The sequence below is a fragment of the Vombatus ursinus genome, unplaced genomic scaffold, assembly GCF_900497805.2.
Source record: "Vombatus ursinus unplaced genomic scaffold, bare-nosed wombat genome assembly UNPS02000580.1, whole genome shotgun sequence".
NCBI classification, from domain to species: Eukaryota; Metazoa; Chordata; class Mammalia; order Diprotodontia; family Vombatidae; genus Vombatus; species Vombatus ursinus.
In genome coordinates this window covers 24,503,091-24,520,816 of record NW_020940358.1, presented here as the reverse complement: position 1 = coordinate 24,520,816, position 17,726 = coordinate 24,503,091, and the positions used below count along the sequence as shown (strand labels likewise).

Sequence of the window (17,726 nt, the reverse complement as noted above, 5' to 3'; positions counted from 1 at the left end):
TGTGGCCAAGTCACTTTGGCTTTCCAAGCCTCAGTTTCCTCATTCATAAAATGTGGAAAATAACTTTCAAATCACATGCCTTATAGAATTATTGTGAACATAGCTCCTTATAAAGTGCTATAGAAATGTGAGCTCTGATTTTAATCACTGTACAGAGAGAAGCTCTCTGCCCTGAAGGAGGCTGGAGAGGTGCCCCTGGACAAACTCAGAGGAAAAATCAGGGAAACCCCAAGATCTGGGCAAGTGAGGGATGTGTAGATATAGCTGCACTGTGTCCTTATCCATTTTGCTACATATTTGGGCAGCCTTCGAGGAAAGGAAGTTTAGACAACACATCCTGGGAAGTAGTTTTCCTTTCCAGGTGTGGGTGAGGCATGCTGGTCTCGAGTGATATTTCTAGAAGTAGGCCAGTGGAAGGCCTTCAGTCGGGAAACATCGATAACTTTCCATTTTATTTGGTAGTGTTGTAGGGCTAGGTAGTGAGACTACAGACTGGCTGAGAAAAACCAATTTGGGGCTAAAAGGAACCTAAGAACATAAAAAGTTGACTGAAATTTGAATGGGAAGAGAATTTTGGTTCCAAAAAGTCCTGGTAAATCCAGGATGTCTGGAATGGCAGCTTTGGTCAGGGTGGCCTTTCCAAATTCCCATGTTGGGTGGATTGCATTTGACCAATCACACCTTCCTTCCTCCTTCCTTTCCTCCCTCTCTTCCACTTTCAGTTCCTGCTTTACGAGCCCTTGACAGGAACACAACAGAAACAGATCATGTGACATGATAACACCAGACAGTTGGTAGAAGTTTCCACAAAGGAGTCAGACACGGAAACCTTGGCTGGGATTTTCTGTGCCCCTCCCTACCCCCATCCCACCCCCCACTCCCCTAGGAGCAACAAAAACCAAGGAAGGGAGGAATAAAATAAAAAGACCAGAAGAAATCAGATATAGAAATGACCATAAATAAGTCTCCTAATATATTATTCTGTAATACAAAAGAAGAAATTTGACTCAATTTCCCTATTATAAATTTGCTAAAAATACATATATATATATATTTTTATCTCAACAGAAAAATAGACTATTCTGAGATGCACGAAAGTCTTGTGACATTTCCATACATCAGATACTTAAAGGGCCAGCGCAAAGGTAAACACCGAGGTAATTCCAACTTTTGTACTTTTTCAGGAACTAATTAAAGCCATCTTCTCCCTGACTGGGGGTATCCCAAAGCATTCCATGGTTGTGTGAGGTTAGTTTTGGTTTCCTTAGCACAAGGACTTGAGAAGCTATGAAATTTCTGAAGAAGGGAAACCTCTAGTTTGACTTGGTCAATTCTGGCAGGGTAGCTTTGGACGGAGGCTCCTCCTTTTCCTCCCACTTGTGTGGCCACTTGAAGCCATTGACCAAAGTGCTTCAGCACAGCGGTCCTGCTGTTCTGGGCCCAGATTCCAGAGTTTTGTTATTTTCTCAAGTTCTTGTTTAAATGTCTTGGATAATGTGATGTGAGACTTGGTGGCAGAGAGAGAGAGAACCTGGCTTTAGTGCCCTGGTTGGTTTTAAGTCTTAAATTACCCCCTGTTCATCAACTAGAAACTGTACCAGCCATAATTTCATTCAAGACAGAAATATACAATAGATACAAATATTAACAGTACATTACAATTTTATAGAAGAGAATACTGTTTTGTTTTGCTCCTTATAAACAGGTACCTTATTAGCTGCAAGGGAAGAGAAGGCTTAGAGTCACCAAAGATACCCACAGGATGTGTTGATAGTTCAAAGTTTGCATCGCCTGTGATTCCCAGGGGTTGGGCTGCACCAGTCAAAAGGGAATCTTTTTTTTTTCCTTCTTCTGAATTCTTATTCCCTAACTCTTCTAGGAAAGTGGGAGTCACAGGAGCAAATGTATCTTTTTTTCTTCCTCCTTCTTTTGTGTCCCTTTTCCCCTTTAAGTGTGCTTAGATGAAATTCCTAAGAGAAAAAGGCACTGAGAAATCTACTGCCCGGAAGTACCGTTCTTCTTTGTTCAAAGCTTAAAAGTTCAAGAAACCATCTCCTCCCAGGGTTAGCACTCCACCCACAAGTGGCCACAGTTTTGTCTCTGGAGTGTGGCACTGGGGTGGCCAACTGGCCAGTATTTGACTGGCTTGGCCAGAGTTTTGTCACAGAATCCTGTTGTTGGTTTGGGATCCATGAATGTATTAAAATAAATTAGTCATTGGGATATGCCATCATTTCAACAAATTGGATAGGGATTGGTGATGGGAATGACATGGGAATGCTCTTATTGATGTGATCTGTTCTGGCCCTTTAAAAAAAAACAACAACCAAAAAATATTTTGATTTTGTTGTCCCTAAACTATAGTGAGGCAGCCTAGAAGCTGTCCACACTTGCTCCCTTAGGGACGAGTGGTAGAAGTTTGGGTCTGTTCTCTGTTGGGATCCAGCTGATAGGGGAGTTTTGCTGACTTGATTGCCCAAAGAGAAGGGAACCCTGTGATCTCCTCAACCCATCTCTGCCCACCTCTATTCATAGCTGTACAAATCACCGCCGGTGAGTTTGTATGAGTCTTATTTTTCTTCCGCTTGCTTTTTGTTGGCTCCAGGAGAGAACATAATGGGAACTTTTGAATGGCCTTCTTCTTGAGACACCTGTGGGACTCGGGGGGAGAGGAGGACGGGGAGCACTCTGTGGATCCAAAGCAGTACTTTTTCTCTACCAAGGACATTGGAGCCTCACCGCACAGTAACACTTCAGCAGATTTCCCAGTGTGTATGTACATATGTGTACATATATGTACAGGACTGCATGTGCACGCACATAACATCCACATATTTTAAAAATTTGGATTCGTCATGTTTTTATTTGGAACTGGGCGCATGGTAAGAGCTACATTTCCCATAATACATACACACAAAAGTGAAAAATAAAAAAGAAATCAAAACATTCTTCAAGCATAGTATATGCTGGGTCTCCGTGATTCTGTTTCTATAAGAAATCTATAGGGTTTTGGCTCTGATGCCACGAAAGGTAGGTTTTTAAGGATACTTCTGAATTCATCCTTCAAAAGTGACTCAAAATGCTACTTTAAAGTGAGACGAAATAGGCGAGCTAAGGGTTGAGTCCTAAGTGACCACACAAGGCAGACAGGGCCTTTGGTTACAAGGAGAGTTGCACCAATTGATTTCAGGTTTTAAAAACCAAACCAAAACATGACATGTTACTAATCTAGACACCTCTTGTCAACATCACTTGCAAATAAGATGCATCAATTTAAAGTAGGGTTGGTGAGTTCCCTTGGTATATGGCTATATTTAAATGTGTTCACTTTCCTGATATGTAAAATATGCAATGTCATTTTTTTTCAAACATAATAGATCAGCATCAGCTCTAAAAATTTCTCAATTGGAAATCACTACTATTTACTTTATATATATATATATATAATATATATGTTAAAAAAAAAGCTATTTTTTTCCCTGAATTTTTACATTTGTGCTGATGACAGACATGAATGGCGACCCAAACAAAGAGAAGATGCTAAGAAAGGTGGACATTGTGTTGGACTACCTCCATTGGCTCCCACAGGCAGCTAGGCCACCCCACACAGCTTGCGAGAGAAAGCCCCCTTGGTGGATAGATGCCATGGAGTATGCTACACTCCCAGGCCAACACAAAGATCCCAGGAATCCTTTGCAGCAACTCCCTTAAGTACACTTGCATTTGCTGCACACACACTGTGAATAGACCGTGGCAAGTCCTTCCAGTTGCTACTTTTCTCTGTCACCTGGCCAAGGACAGAGCCCATCCAGGGCCCACCCTGACTCAGTGAGAATTCATCTCCCCCAACATGCTGAGGTGGGAGGAGAGCCAGGTGTATATGCAGCATAGAAGTCATTGTACTAAGGACGGGACGACCGACCATGAAGTTACAAACCACAACCATTGACAACGTACATGTGTACTTATTGCTGTTGTCTGTACAGGCTGTCCTGGCCATCGCTGGTTGCAGGAATATGAGAGCACAGAATTATGTACAGACAGTTACACCGAAAACAAACCCAAGACTAGTTTACAAGAAAGGAACAGAGACATCTGACTCCAGACTCTTGACTGTCTTCCTCAGCGGTGCAGGCATGGTGTCCCTGGGACAGGTAGACTTGATTGTTAACTGCCCAGGTCACCTACACTGTCATAGGGGGTTTAGAAATCTTTTCCTTTAAGACTCATGGGGATTGACAGGTTAGCTTCTTGGGGCTGGGGGTAGGGAAGGTGAGCCCACAGACACAGACACAACACAGAGCAGTAATAGCGTACAGGTCACATGGTGGACTGTGGCCAGTGACCAATGTCTTATTGACAACCTCGCCAGTCACAACAGGTGGCCCCCGCAGAAATAGTGCTTGTTTTAAAGTGCTAGATGTTTATGCTGTCCTTGGTAGATCCCACCTTTGAGAGACCATAAAGTGCTTTTTGTTTATAACATTTTTTTTTTAGTGTGAATATTGCAGAAACAAAAGTTAATGCCTTCATAGTTGATAAAACCTGTCATGGAAGGATGTATTGAAGAGTCTAAACTTGGTGTTGCAAGTGGGGCTCGGTTTCCTTTTGAATTTTGCAGTTTTTTTTCTGTTTTAAACCAATTAGGTTTGTTGTGGCTTACTCGTGGTCTCTTTGATTGTGTTATTTCTTTTGCATATCTAACACTTGCATATCTTTTGATTCTATGCTAGTTAAATCTCCAAAAATATTCTCATTTTCTCCCACAACATTCTATTGGTGCCTGAGTTCATTGCATTGGGTAAATATCAGAGTTACCAACCCCTCCCCAGGATGTAAGGAGTCAATTTAAATCAGATACAAATGGTGCAACTCACCCTGCTTTGACCTCAAAACAAAAGCTCAGGTTTCTACAGAATACTGAAGTTAGATGAAGGGTCTGCAATAAGTTTTTCAGGCCAGAACCTTGGCTTGTACAAGTGCTCACATTTCCATGATGTAAGCGTCCCCTGCTACCTTGAAACACTGTCTCCATCCAGGAGGCAGAAGACTGGTGTGCCCAATGGTTGTGAAGCAGGACCCCAGACTGGGCTTGTCCTCCCCCCTTCCCTTCCTTGCCCATAGGTTTGCTCCTGTACCCTGCTCTGTTCTTCCCTGGGAGGGATGCAGACATCCTCATCCAGGGCTGGGACATTTGAGGTTGGAGTGTCCCAAGGATAGGGGAAGAGGAGAGTGTGTGGGAGGGAGAAGGGAACGGGGACTGCTGTGAATGTTGTTCCCAGCCCCTCCAAAGAAGGCCGTTGACAGGAAAGATCCAAGGAGATACTGCAGCCTGGCCAGCCTTACTGTGATGGGTGGTTTTGTGGACTGGGAAGTACCTTAGATGATCCTTCCACAGCAGGACTTGTGTGGCTGCTCTGGGCATTTCCTTGGATATACTTCATTCTGTATTTTATTTAGAAACAAGTGGCTTGTTTCATTTGTAAAGTTCATGCAGAAAAGCTCAGTGGTGGGGGAGCAGACAGCATCCCTGGGAATGTGCCAGCAGGTCTCCTGTCTGAGGCTTTTCAGATGCTTGGATCCTTTGTGCTTCCCTGTCCTCCACCCCCTGGCAGCACACGGACCTCTGGGGATATGTGATTATCTAGTTTGCCCTTTTCTTGACTTCTCTGATTCTTTCCAGTCAATGCTTCCATGGAATAAATACAGTTCTGCCCTAGAAACTTGGGCGAGGTGGGTAAGGGGGAAAGCTCCTGGTGGTTCTTGTCCGACCTGTGCACACTGTCTCTTTGCCTGAGGAACCCACTGTTGGTGATGCTGTACTTTGGACTGGTGTTGCTGTGAAGGCTCTTCGGGGGACTGGAGTCCACACTGTAGAGGAGCTGCCCTTCATCGTCAGTGTCTGCATCGATGTATTGATGGATACTGGCATCATGGAAGTTGAATGCTATTGCTGCATGTTTCTCAGGGGATTTGGGGGGTGTCCTGGCACTTGCTGTGGTGTAGACAGAGGACTCTGGGCTCAGCAAGGATCGATCCGGGAGCATAGCACTCTCAAGGCCAGCGATGGTGGCACCACCCCGGTTTCTGAGAGGATCTGGATAGATCCCCAGGATGCTGCCCATAGGCAAGGTTGAGCCTTGGTCCCCCTCCATGAAATTGACTTTCAGTGACCGGAGTTTCAAGGGGTTATTCGTCTTCATGGAACTCTTGGGACTCTCAATAAAGAAGCTGGAGTGTTGGCTGCCATCTGGGGTCGGGTTGGAGTCTGACAACCTGCTCCCACCAGAGTCTGGAGGGCCCCGCCAGCTGAGTTCCTGGGCCACAGGGCCACTTGTCTTGCTAGAGAGGGATGCCAGTGGGCTGTGGGAGAACCTGCTGGATTCTGGAAAGTCTGTTGCACAGCTGATGAAGCTATCGATGCTGGACATGCTGCGCATGTCAATCACCCCTTCTGTGCGTGCGGGCAGGAGGGGTACCACAGGACCTGGGATGCTGTCCATTTCAAGTTCTTCCTTGTGTTTGCTCTGCTGAGCTGACTCCTTCGTGTTGAGGTTTGGCTGAGACTGAGTCTTGGCCATCTTGTTGTACATGTCTTCTAGCTGCTGAACATTCAGGTGCTGGGGGCTGCATGATGATCTGGCCTTCTCTGGAGACCCCTGCTCTTTTGTTTCAAAGGACTTACTAGAGCTAGTTTCAGACAGAGTCCTCTTTGTCCACTTCCACTTGTTAGGAGACAAGTGGTTGTCTTGGACTTTGTCCTTCTTTCCGAGGGTCTCCCCATTCTTTTCCACCACAATGTCCATCATTTCTATACTTCGGGCAAAAGCATCCTTCATGTTCATGGAAACAATGCTACCGTTTCTCTTGGCTCTCTCCAGGGCTTCCCGGCGCTTGATGGCTTTTTCTTGTCTCTTCTGCTCCTTGTAGAACTCAGAGAAGTTGTTGACGATGATAGGGATGGGAAGAGCAATCACCAAGACCCCTGCAATGCAGCACAACCCCCCTACGATTTTACCCAAGAGGGTTTTGGGGTAGATGTCTCCATAACCTACAGTGGTCATGGTGATGGTAGCCCACCAGAAGGAAGCAGGGATGCTCTTGAACTTGGTGTCATCCTCATCCTTCTCAGCAAAGAAAACCAGGCTGGAGAAGATCATGATGCCCATGGCTAAGAAGAGGATGAGTAAACCGAGCTCATTGTAGCTCCGCCGGAGGGTGAACCCCAAAGACTGCAGGCCGGTTGAGTGCCGGGCAAGTTTGAGAATCCTCAGGATTCTCATGATTCGGAAGATCTGCACAACCCGGCGCACGTTCTGAAACTGTAGCACGCTCTTGTTGGACTCAGTGAGGAAGATGGTGACATAGTAGGGCAAAATGGCCAGCAAGTCAATAGCGTTGAGTGGGCCCTTGAAGAACTTCCACTTCTTCGGTGAGGACAGGAATCGCAGGAGGTATTCCATGGTGAACCAGGCAATGCACACAGCCTCCACGTGGGCCAGCTGGGGGTTGTCAGTGCTTTGTCCAAACTCATCAAGGCTCTGAAGCTCGGGAAGCGTATTGAGCGACAAGGCGATGGTTGAGAGGACTATGAACATGATGGAGATAATGGCCAGGATCTGTGAAGAGAAGAGAGCTGGATATAGTTAATAATAACAATAACAACAACAACAACGAAAACAAAAACAATAATAATAACAAGAGTAATAGGATAATTATTTTTACATTTGGATTGAGAGGCAATGTGATATAGCAGAAGATAATAAGAATAGCTAGAATTTATACAGAACTTTAAGGTTTGCAAAGTGCTGTACATAGATTATATCATTTGATCATCACAGCAATTCTGTAAGGTAGGTGCTATTATTATTCCCACTTTGTAGATGAAGAAACTGAGTCTGAGAGAGGTTAAATGACTTGCATAGTATCACGTAGAACTTAGGTCTTCTAATTTTCTCTTTCTCTCTAGCTGGAGGTAGCTAGATGGTGCAGTGGATAGGTTTCTGGTCCTAGAGTCAAGAAGACCTGAGTTCAAAACCAGCTTCAGACACTCAAAAGCTATGTGACCCTTGGCAAGTCACTTAACCTCTGTTTGTCTTAATCCACTGCAGAAGGAAATGGCAAACCACTCCAGTGCCTTTGCCAAGAAAACGCCATGGATGATATGGTCCATGGAGTCATGGAAGAGTCTGACATGACTGAACAACTCCTGATCTTCCAAGGCCATGCTCTATCCCTATACCAGAGAGCTGGCTTCAAATCCAGGAAGACTTGGATAAGAATTCTGCTTTTGACACGTACTAGCTGTATGGTCTAGCCAAGTCACTTAATGTCTCTTATGACACTCAGTTTCAGAGGAGGTGCTATGCGGTATTAGTGGAGGGAATTTCCTCACCCCAGGAGTTCACCATACCATTGAGGTCACAGGCCCAGTTCCTATCCTTAGGAACTAGATCTTTGTATCTCACTTCATGATCTTCAGGTTCCTTTCCTTTAGAATGCAGGTGTGGCATCGGGAAAAGAACCCTAGACTTGGAATCAGGAAGTTTAATTTGTAATTGAGTTCTGACTCTTACTAGCCCCTTGACTAGAGCCAACTCACTAAACCTAACAAGGAATACATTTCCTAATCTGTAAAATGGGGACAACATTGCATTAACTTAGCTCATACTGTGAAGAGAGGGCTCTTTAAACCTTCAAGTGCTATGGAAGTGTTAGCTGTCATCCTTCTGACTGGATTTACAAAATGCTAGAACTGGAAATAATAGGGGTATCATGAGGATCAAATGAGACAATGCCTGTAAAGCATTTTGCAAACCTTAAGGTGCTATATAAATGCCAGTTATTTGTCATTATTGATGTTGTTGTAGTTATTATTACTATTAGCCTTAAGTTACCAGGCCTCCAGGCAAGTGATGACTTCATTCTCTGAGACTTCTCTGGGCTCTGGCTGAGCTGAAGCAGTATTTCTAGAGGTATTGAGGGGTGTGCTAGTAAATGTTTAACGACCAAGCTCTCCAAAGGGAAAAAAAAAAAAGGTTGCACATCCTCTTTTAAGTTTAGTCTGCATTATTAACACTAAAGTCCAGAACTCAACAAAACAATAACTCAAGCCCTGAATTGCAGTGATTGTCAATTTTAGAGGTGTAAACGCTCACTGAAAATTTGACAATGGGCTTTGTAAGCTGGTTAGAGCTAGCTCCAGCACACTCCTGGCTGGCAGGGACCTTAGAACACAGTGTATCAGAACCCAGAACACATAGGAAAATTAGCACACAGTACATAAAATATTAGAGCTGAAAAGGATGTTAGAGATCATCTTGTCCAACCTACTCATTTTACTGAGTAATAAACTGAGCCCCAGAGAGGGGAGGTGACTTGTCCCAGAGACACAAAGTAAGTTAATAGTAGCTTTGGGACTAGATCTCAGGTCTGGTCCAGTGTTCTTTTCATTTCTGACACTAATGCCATGTATAGTACTATTAATCCCATTGGACAGATGGAGAAGTTGTAGTGTAGTGAGAACACTGGATATGAAATCAGTGAACTGGGTTCATATCTAAGCTCTGTAGTTTACTACCTGGGCAATTCACTTAACCTTTTAAAGTCTCTTTTCTCATGAGCAAAGTATCAAAGTTGAACTTTCTCCTTAGGGCTCCTTCCAGGTCTGACAGTTTGTGCTCTAGATCCTAACTACACATATACACAATTAAATATTATATTATATGTGTTACATAATATACATGCTGATATATATGTGTATATGTATATACACACATGTTGTTAAATATATGCATACACATGTGTATATACATATGTGTATATATATATACATACACAGATACATATACACACATGTTGCTAAACATTTACCAGCACATCCCTGAGTCTGTGTGTGCATGTGCGTGTGATTTTCAGGGTTAGGGAGGAGCTGTCCTCAAAGCAGTAGGGGGTAATGTAAACACACCACCAGGAGACTGCATCTTGGAGTTTTGGTATATATGCTATATTTTCAACCTGCAGAAAACCCAGGCCCTATCAAAGTGTGTGGAATACTCATAATTGATGTGTTGCAAAGGCTGATGCATAAACTATGCACCAGCTTTTGTCTGTTTAACCTTGGCTGGTTGTTTAGATAGCTTTCACCTTTGTACCTGGGAATGTGCCCTTGCAGGGACAGGAAAAAAATGTCTTCCTCACAAGCTGATCAGGGGGCTGAACTGAGCCCAGAAGCAATCTGTTGAACAAGAGTCATAGGGTCACTAGGTTGCCTAAAGAGGGGTAACGCAGCCTGGGTCAGGAATGGAGCAGGTCAAAGACCCTGTACCAATCAGTAGTGCTATAGAGTCTGTGAGCAGCCCATGCATTTCTAGCCTGGGAGAGAAGGAAGAAGAAAGAAAGGAAGGAAGAAAGAAAGAAAGAACCCACATGTACAAAAATATTTATAGCAGCTCTTTTTGTGGTGGCAAAGAATTGGAAATTGAGAGGATGCCCATCAATTGGGGAATGGCTGAACAAGTTGTGGTATGTGAATGTAATGGAATACTATTGTGCTATAAAAATTGGTGAACAGGCTGACTTCAGAAAAACCTGGAAAGAACTTGTGTGGTCTAATGCTGAGTGAAGTGAACAGAACCAAGAGAACATTGTACACAATAACAGCCACGTTGTACGATGACTAATATTGATAGACTTAACTCTTCCCAGCAATACAAGGATCCAAGACATCTCCAAAGGCCTCATGATGGAAAATGCTATCCATGTACAAAGAAAGAATTATGGAGTTTGAATGCAGATCGAAGCATATTATTTGCTATTTTTTTTTCTTCTGTTGTGTTTTGTTTCCTCTTTCTGGTGGTTTCTCCTATTGGTTCTAATTCTTCCTTACGACATCACTAATGTGAAAATATGTTTAATAGGAATGTATAGCCTATATCCGATTGTGCACCATCTTAGGGAGGGAGGTAAGGAGGGAGGGGGAGAAAAATTTAAAAATCAAAAGCTTATGGAAGTGATTGTTGATAATTCAAAATAAATTAATTTAAAAAAAAGAAAGAGAGAAACAAAGAAAGAAAAGAAAAGGAAGTAAGAAAGAAAATAAGATAAAAGAAAGAAAGAAGGGAGAGAGGAAAGGAAGGGAGGAAGGAAAGGAGGGAAAGAAAGGAAGACAGGAAGGATGAAAAAAGAAAGAAAGAATGGAAAGAAAGAAAAAAAAGCAGTTATAGCTGTCTTAAGATTGCCACTACTAACATAGGCCCTAAAGTAATCACCTCTTTCCAGTTCTTCTCTAATCAGGGCCACCAACTGTGAAATGGTCCAGCCATTCTAGAAAACAATTTTGAATTATTTGAGAAAAATGCCTAAACTGTTCATATGCTTTGGCCCTGAGATCCCTACTATGAGAGATGGTATGTTAGTCTTTACAAAGATCAAAGACAGAAAGATCCTATATATAGCTTGGTGTGTATATGTGTGTATGCATATATATGTATATATATACACACAAATACACATATACACGTGTATGTATGTGTGTATACATACATATACATATATACACATTATATATTGTGTGTGTTATACATACATACCATACACACATACACACACATGCTAAGATATTTGTAGTAGCACTTTCTATAGTAACAAAATCATTAGAATAAAGTGGATTCCCATTTCCTGTGAAATGGCTAAACAAACTACGATATGTGAATGTAATAGAGTTTTATTGGGCAGTAAGAAATGAATAATTTGAGGAATTTTAGAGAGACATGGGAAGACTTGTGTGACCTGATGTACGGTGAAGGGAATAGAACCAGAAAAACCATCTACACAATGAATACCATAATATGAAAGAATGACAACACAAAGCTGACCATTTGGTCATTATAACAAGCAATCTTGACTTCAGGGAAGAGATGAGTGCATGGACTTCCTTCCTTTCATTGGAGAGATGGGGAAGTAGAGTTTTTGGCCGTGGAATGCTGCATATGTTTCAGACGTAGTACATGTTGGTTGGTTTTGCTTGCGTGTTTTTGTCTTTGTTATAAAGGAGGGCTCAGTAGGAGAAGGGGAAAGAGAGCAGTATAGCAAATTTACTGTGAGGTCAAAGTAAAAGGCATCAAAAAACTAAAAAAAATGAAATAAATAAGATATTCACAGATTTAGACTTAGAAGAGATCTCAGAAGCCATCTAGGCTAACTCTTCCATTTTACAGTTGAAGGAAACTGAGGTCATGAGAAGTTAAGTGACTCACTCTAAGTCACTCAGGTGGTAAGTGGTAAAGCTGAGATTCAAACCCAAGTCTTGACTCCAAATTTAGGAGTTTTTCTACTGCGTGGATATTTCTCAATTCCATTTACCGAGTCCCTAGATCTCAGTGCCAGGAGGGAGCTCACAGGTCTCTAGCCTAACTGGTACCTGGCAGGTAGCAATCTCGCCTCTTCCTGGAGACTTCTGGTTAGTGGGAGCCCATTATGTTCCATGGTAACCTACATACTTTTCGATAAATCTAATGGTTAGGATGTTTTTCTTTATGCTGAGCTAAACTTTAAAAAAACGATTAAGCATTTGCTGTGCTTATAGCCCTTTGTTAGGTCATTGGGAAGACACAACGTTAGGTAATATACACATTTCCTATTTTCATGGAGCTTAGAGTCTATAGAATGATTCCCTATTGCTCTCTCCCTCTCAGTCCCACCCACAGGGCCTTTCACATAGAAGTTGTCTGGTCAATGCTGTTTTCTGAGTTTGCTTCCGAGAACATGGGGAACCAAGTGGGTGATTTGGCTTTTGTTGGAGTCTGTGTCTGATGGAGTTTTACTATGCCAGAGGTGATTGGGGGCAGCTGCCATATTGTGTTAGCTCTCTTATTTGGAGGGGAGATGGCATGAGGGCAAGCAGAAGGGTAGAAAGATGAATACTCTATGTGTCTTTTGAAGGTGAAATTAGCATTGGACAGTAGAAAGAACACCAGATTTGAAATTAGGGGACCTGGGTTTGAATCCTGCCTGTAGCTTTCCACTTGTATGACCTTACGTAATTTACTTAACTTCTCTAGGCATCAGTTTCCTTCTCTGTAAAATTAGGGGAGGATTAGACTAGATGGTCTTTAGAGTCCCCTTCCAGCTCTAAATTATATAATTAAGGAGACAATACCAGGGTTCTCTTCCAACAGGAGAGACCTGTCCCTGGCTAAATTTCCAGAAGTTTTTTTTTTTCATTTGAAAAGAATAACTAATAATAGTAGGGATAGGACCTGTGATCTCATAGATATAGGGAGGAGGAAATTCCTTCCACCAATGCAGGTTGGCTAGACCTCTACAACTTACAGTCATAGAGAGTTGTTTCTAGTATTGAGAGGTGAAGTGACTTACTAGTATCTGTCAGAAGGAAGTCACGAATGCTGTCTTCCTTCTGAGGCCAGCTTTCTAACCACCACCCTACAGCTGTTGATAACAACCTTGTGAATTAGGTAACACGAGGATTATACCTATTTGATAGAGAAAAGAGACTTGCAGAGATGAAGTGATTTACCTAGGGTCACACAGCCATTAAGTGTAGAGCTGAGAGTTGGATCCAGATCTCTGCATCCACAAGCATTTATTAGGTGCTTACTGTATGCCATGTATTGTGCCTGGTAAAAATGAAACCGTTCCTGCCCTCGGGGAGCTTATATTCCTGACTTTAAGTATGTAGTATTCTTTCCACGGCATAATGCCATTTCCAGAAAAAGTGATTTGCCTTTTCCCCTGCCCTTTTTCTCCCTCCCTGCCCTTTCTTTCTAGAATACAGAACGTATATGCAGGAGCTGTCTGGCTATTTCCAGAGCGTCCAGTCATCTCTATTTCCAACTACTCAGGTGTCCCTGGCCTCTGGGGAATTAGTGTTCCCCAGTTTTAATCAGATGAATCATGGGAGCCAATCTGGTTATGGGGATTAGGGACAGCCTGTTGGCCTCAGGGGATTTTATTACACTCTTCCAGCTTTCAGGTGGGAGGGAGCTGACTTGTGGGGGTAATGAGGGTGGAAACTTGGGGTCATTTGGATTCAATTCAGTTCAATTCAGAAAACAACTCCGAGCTCCAAAGAGACCAATGGGAAATTACAGCCAAATGTCTTCTGTTTTCAGAGATATTAGGAGGCCCAGACTGAGGAAGGGAGGATTGGGGGGAGGAGACTAGAGGGAAAGGAAAAATAGAAGGAAGGGAAAAGGATCGGGTTTAGGGAGTGGGTAGGATATGGCCTCCAGACACTAGGGAGTACCACAGTCATCATCTTTGGAATAGTGTCTTTGTGGTTCTATATGGGTAGGTGATTGATGAAGGAGAGAAAATGGGATGAGATTGAGTTGAGTTTGGGGGATCCCATTAGCTATGCATCAGAAACTGCCTGAATGTTGCCTTGGGAGGTTATTGTGTGAGCTAGAAAATAGCACCGGGGATAGCAGGACAGAGCTATGGGTTCTGGTGACTGCTCAGCCCCTTGTCTCACTGTGAGGCAGCATGGTTCAGTGAGAAGAGCTCTAGCCTGAGTATTAGGGAAGCTCAGTTCTAGTCTTGGACCTACCACTAATTTATTGCCTGACCTTAGGCTAATCACTTCTTTCTCCAGGCTTTATTTTTCTCATCTGTAAAATGAAGGGGTCCGTGGAAGGGGATATCTATGAATAGATTTCAGGGAGTTGGTGAATACGTTTTTAAAAATTATTTTGCATTTCTGCATTTTATTTCACTGCATATATTGCTGTACTTTGTCTTTTTTAAGTTTTTTTCCACAATATTGATGGTATTTTGTACCATATTTTAATAAGTTGTTTCTTTTGTTATCCGATGAATTTTACTTTATACTTTAAAAAATATTCTTCTATAAAGGGGACCAGAGCCATCACCAGACTGCTCAATAGCTGCTCAGTCAATGTTAGCCTGGGCTAGATGAGCTTTAAGTCCCCCTCCCCCCCAGCTCTGGCCAGGCTTCTCTGTCCCAAGGGCCTCCCCAGCTCTGGCCAGCCTTCTCTGTCCCAAGGGCCTCCCCAGCTCTGGCCAGCCTTCTCTGTTCCAAGGGGCCCCCCAGTGTTGACTACCCTTCTCTGTTATAAGGCCACCTCTGCCCCTCTAGCTCTGGCAATCTATGAGTCATTAAACTACTGGTCACCTTGTGGAAACTTCTTGGGTAAATGGCAAATCATATTTTTGCCAGCTTTCTATGGCTGCCTATGTGATGAACAGAGAAAGCAATAGGTAATGTTGGCTTGAACCTTATTTGGACCCAGGTAGAAATCTTGCCACCTGCTAAACTCTGTTATAGTCAAACTGCTTTTCCCCCAGCTCAACATTGCATTCTCTGCTTTTGTGCATCGGTACAAACCCATGCCTGTGGTGCACTTCCTCCTCATCTTCACCTCTCACAAACCTAATCTTTCTTCAAGGCTTCCCCTCAGCCACTTGCTCTTCCTCCAAAATGACACTCCATCTTCTGCCTTCATTCCTTTTCACTAATTGTCCCCCATGCCTGGAATCCTCTCCCTCCTCACTTTTGCATCTTAAAATTTCTGGCTTCCATTAAGATGTAGCTCAAAATTCAGCTTCTACAGGAAGGTCCCGCCCTCCCCAGCTGTTAGAGCCTTTCCCTCTAAGGGCCCATAGACAATAGTAGAACCTGGACTAAGTCTTCCTGACTCCGAGGCCAGTTCTCCACCTAGGCCAGGTATCCACTAGGATTTTACCTCCTTGAGGGCAGGGGCTGGTTTTGCCTTTGTATCCCCAAAGCACACTGACTGGTGCATAGCAAGCCCTTAATAAATGATTGTTGATTGAATGACTGATTGATTGATGAAGGCATCCCTGATTTTCTCAATTGCCAATGCTTTCTCCTTACCCAAGTGATTTTGTATTTACTCATCGATGTATCCATAGGGATTTTATCTTTTTTGTCTCTATTCCCCAGAGCTTAGCTGAGAGTAGATGCTTAATAGATGTTTGGTGAATTGAATTTGTTAAGATTGGAAATTTCTTGTATTGTTGGATGGTCATTAGTCCTGAGTTCTGAGCTGAGAGGATCAGTCCCTGGGTATGGAGGCAACTCTGCTTCGGTTCCTGCTATGTGCCTGGGGTTGAACAGCCTCCGTGTGGCAGGCCAGGCACATTCTGGTGATGCCTAGCTCTAATGCCCAGGCTAGAGCTCTTCTTACTGAACCATGCTGCCTCACAGTGAGACAAGGGGCTAAGCAGTCACAGGAACCCATAGCTCTGTCTTGCTATCCCCAGTGCTATTTTGCCTAAGGCAAAGCTTCCAAGGGCAGTGATTTCAGGTCCAGTGATGTCATTAGGGGACAGACTGGGATCTCAATCCCATCTGCTAAAAGTTGGTACTTACAGTGTAGCGTGGGGGATCTTAACCAGGGGTCCATGACCTTGTTTTTAAACTATTTTGTAGTCCTTCAATATAATTGATTTTCTTTATAATTTCATGTATTTTAAAATGCATCTTAATGCATTTTAAAATACATTTAAAAACATTATTATGAGAAGGGGTCCATAGGTTTTACCAGACTCCCATAACAACCCCTGATGGATAGAGTGTTGAGTTTGGAGTCAGGAAGAACTGAATTCAGATCTTCTGATACTATCTGTGGGCCCTGGGCAGTTTTGCTTGACTTCTATGTGACTAGTACTTATTTAGTAAATTATAGGTTTTGATCTAGGTTGTTTTTTTTTTTTTTTGGCAAGGCAATTGGGCTTAAGTGACTTGCTCAGGATCACACAGCTAGTGAGTGTTATGTGTCTGGTCTGAGACTATATTTGAACTCAGGATCTCCTGACTCTAGGAGTCAGGAGTCTAGGAGTGCTCTATCCACTGCCCCCTTGATCTAGGTTTATGGAGGGAGTTTTCCTCTTCGGAAGGAATCAGTGATTCTAAATATCTAGGCACTGAACCATTTACCTTGTACCCACTGATCACCAAACAGCCCCCTGTGGTGCTGAGCCTACCTCTGAATGGAGTGGGATAGTGGAAAGGGTAGCCATACCATTTACTGTACATGTAACTTGGGGGAACATCACATCTTTGGGCCTCAGTTTCCTTCTCTGTAAAATGAGAGGTTCGTATTAGTGAGTGCTAAGTCCTTCTAGCTATAAATCCTAGGATCTTTTGGTGGCACTGTGATTAGGACCCCCTTCAGTGATTGAATGTTGGTCATTCCTTAATGCACCGAGGGCAAGGAAAGCTGGGGGAGGGACTATGAAGCTGCTTCTGGTGATTCATGTCCTCAAGTCCTTCCTCTAGCCACCACCAGTGAGAGTCCAAGGCAAAGGGCTGTCAGGGGATATAAAAAATGAAAAGCAAATATGAATGCTTTGGAGATAGGCAGTCACCTCCTGCTGTGTAAAGGTGCCTGGGACATTCCCACCAAACTCGTGAGACTTTCGTCAGTGAGTTGATGGGCTGGGGGTTCTAGTCCTTCCATCCGGAGCACCAATGAATTACTATGAAACCCTGGACAAGTGAAGGTTGGACTAAATGATATCTCAGGACCCTTCTAACCCTGACTTTTTGTAGTTGTTGTTGTAAGGTCATTCCCAATTCTGATAATCTATGTTCTGATATTCCTTCCATCTATGAATTGATAAATGTTGTCATTTAAAGTCCTTTCCAGTACTAATATTCTGTGACCTAAGGCTGCTTCCACCTTCCTAGCTTTGTTTAATACCGGGCAGAGCTTTGGTGT

At 43.2% G+C, this 17,726-nt stretch overlaps 1 protein-coding gene across 1 annotated transcript in view; it reads right to left on the bottom strand.

Moving 5' to 3' along the window:
- Positions 1–5,567: 5,567 nt before the first annotated feature.
- The window catches only part of KCNB1 (potassium voltage-gated channel subfamily B member 1), a 117,729-nt gene continuing 105,570 nt past the window's right edge, over positions 5,568–17,726 (bottom strand). The window contains exon 2 of the mRNA XM_027848067.1: positions 5,568–7,619. Within this exon, the coding sequence (XP_027703868.1) occupies positions 5,568–7,619 (2,052 nt within the window). The remainder of the gene's footprint in view (positions 7,620–17,726) is intronic.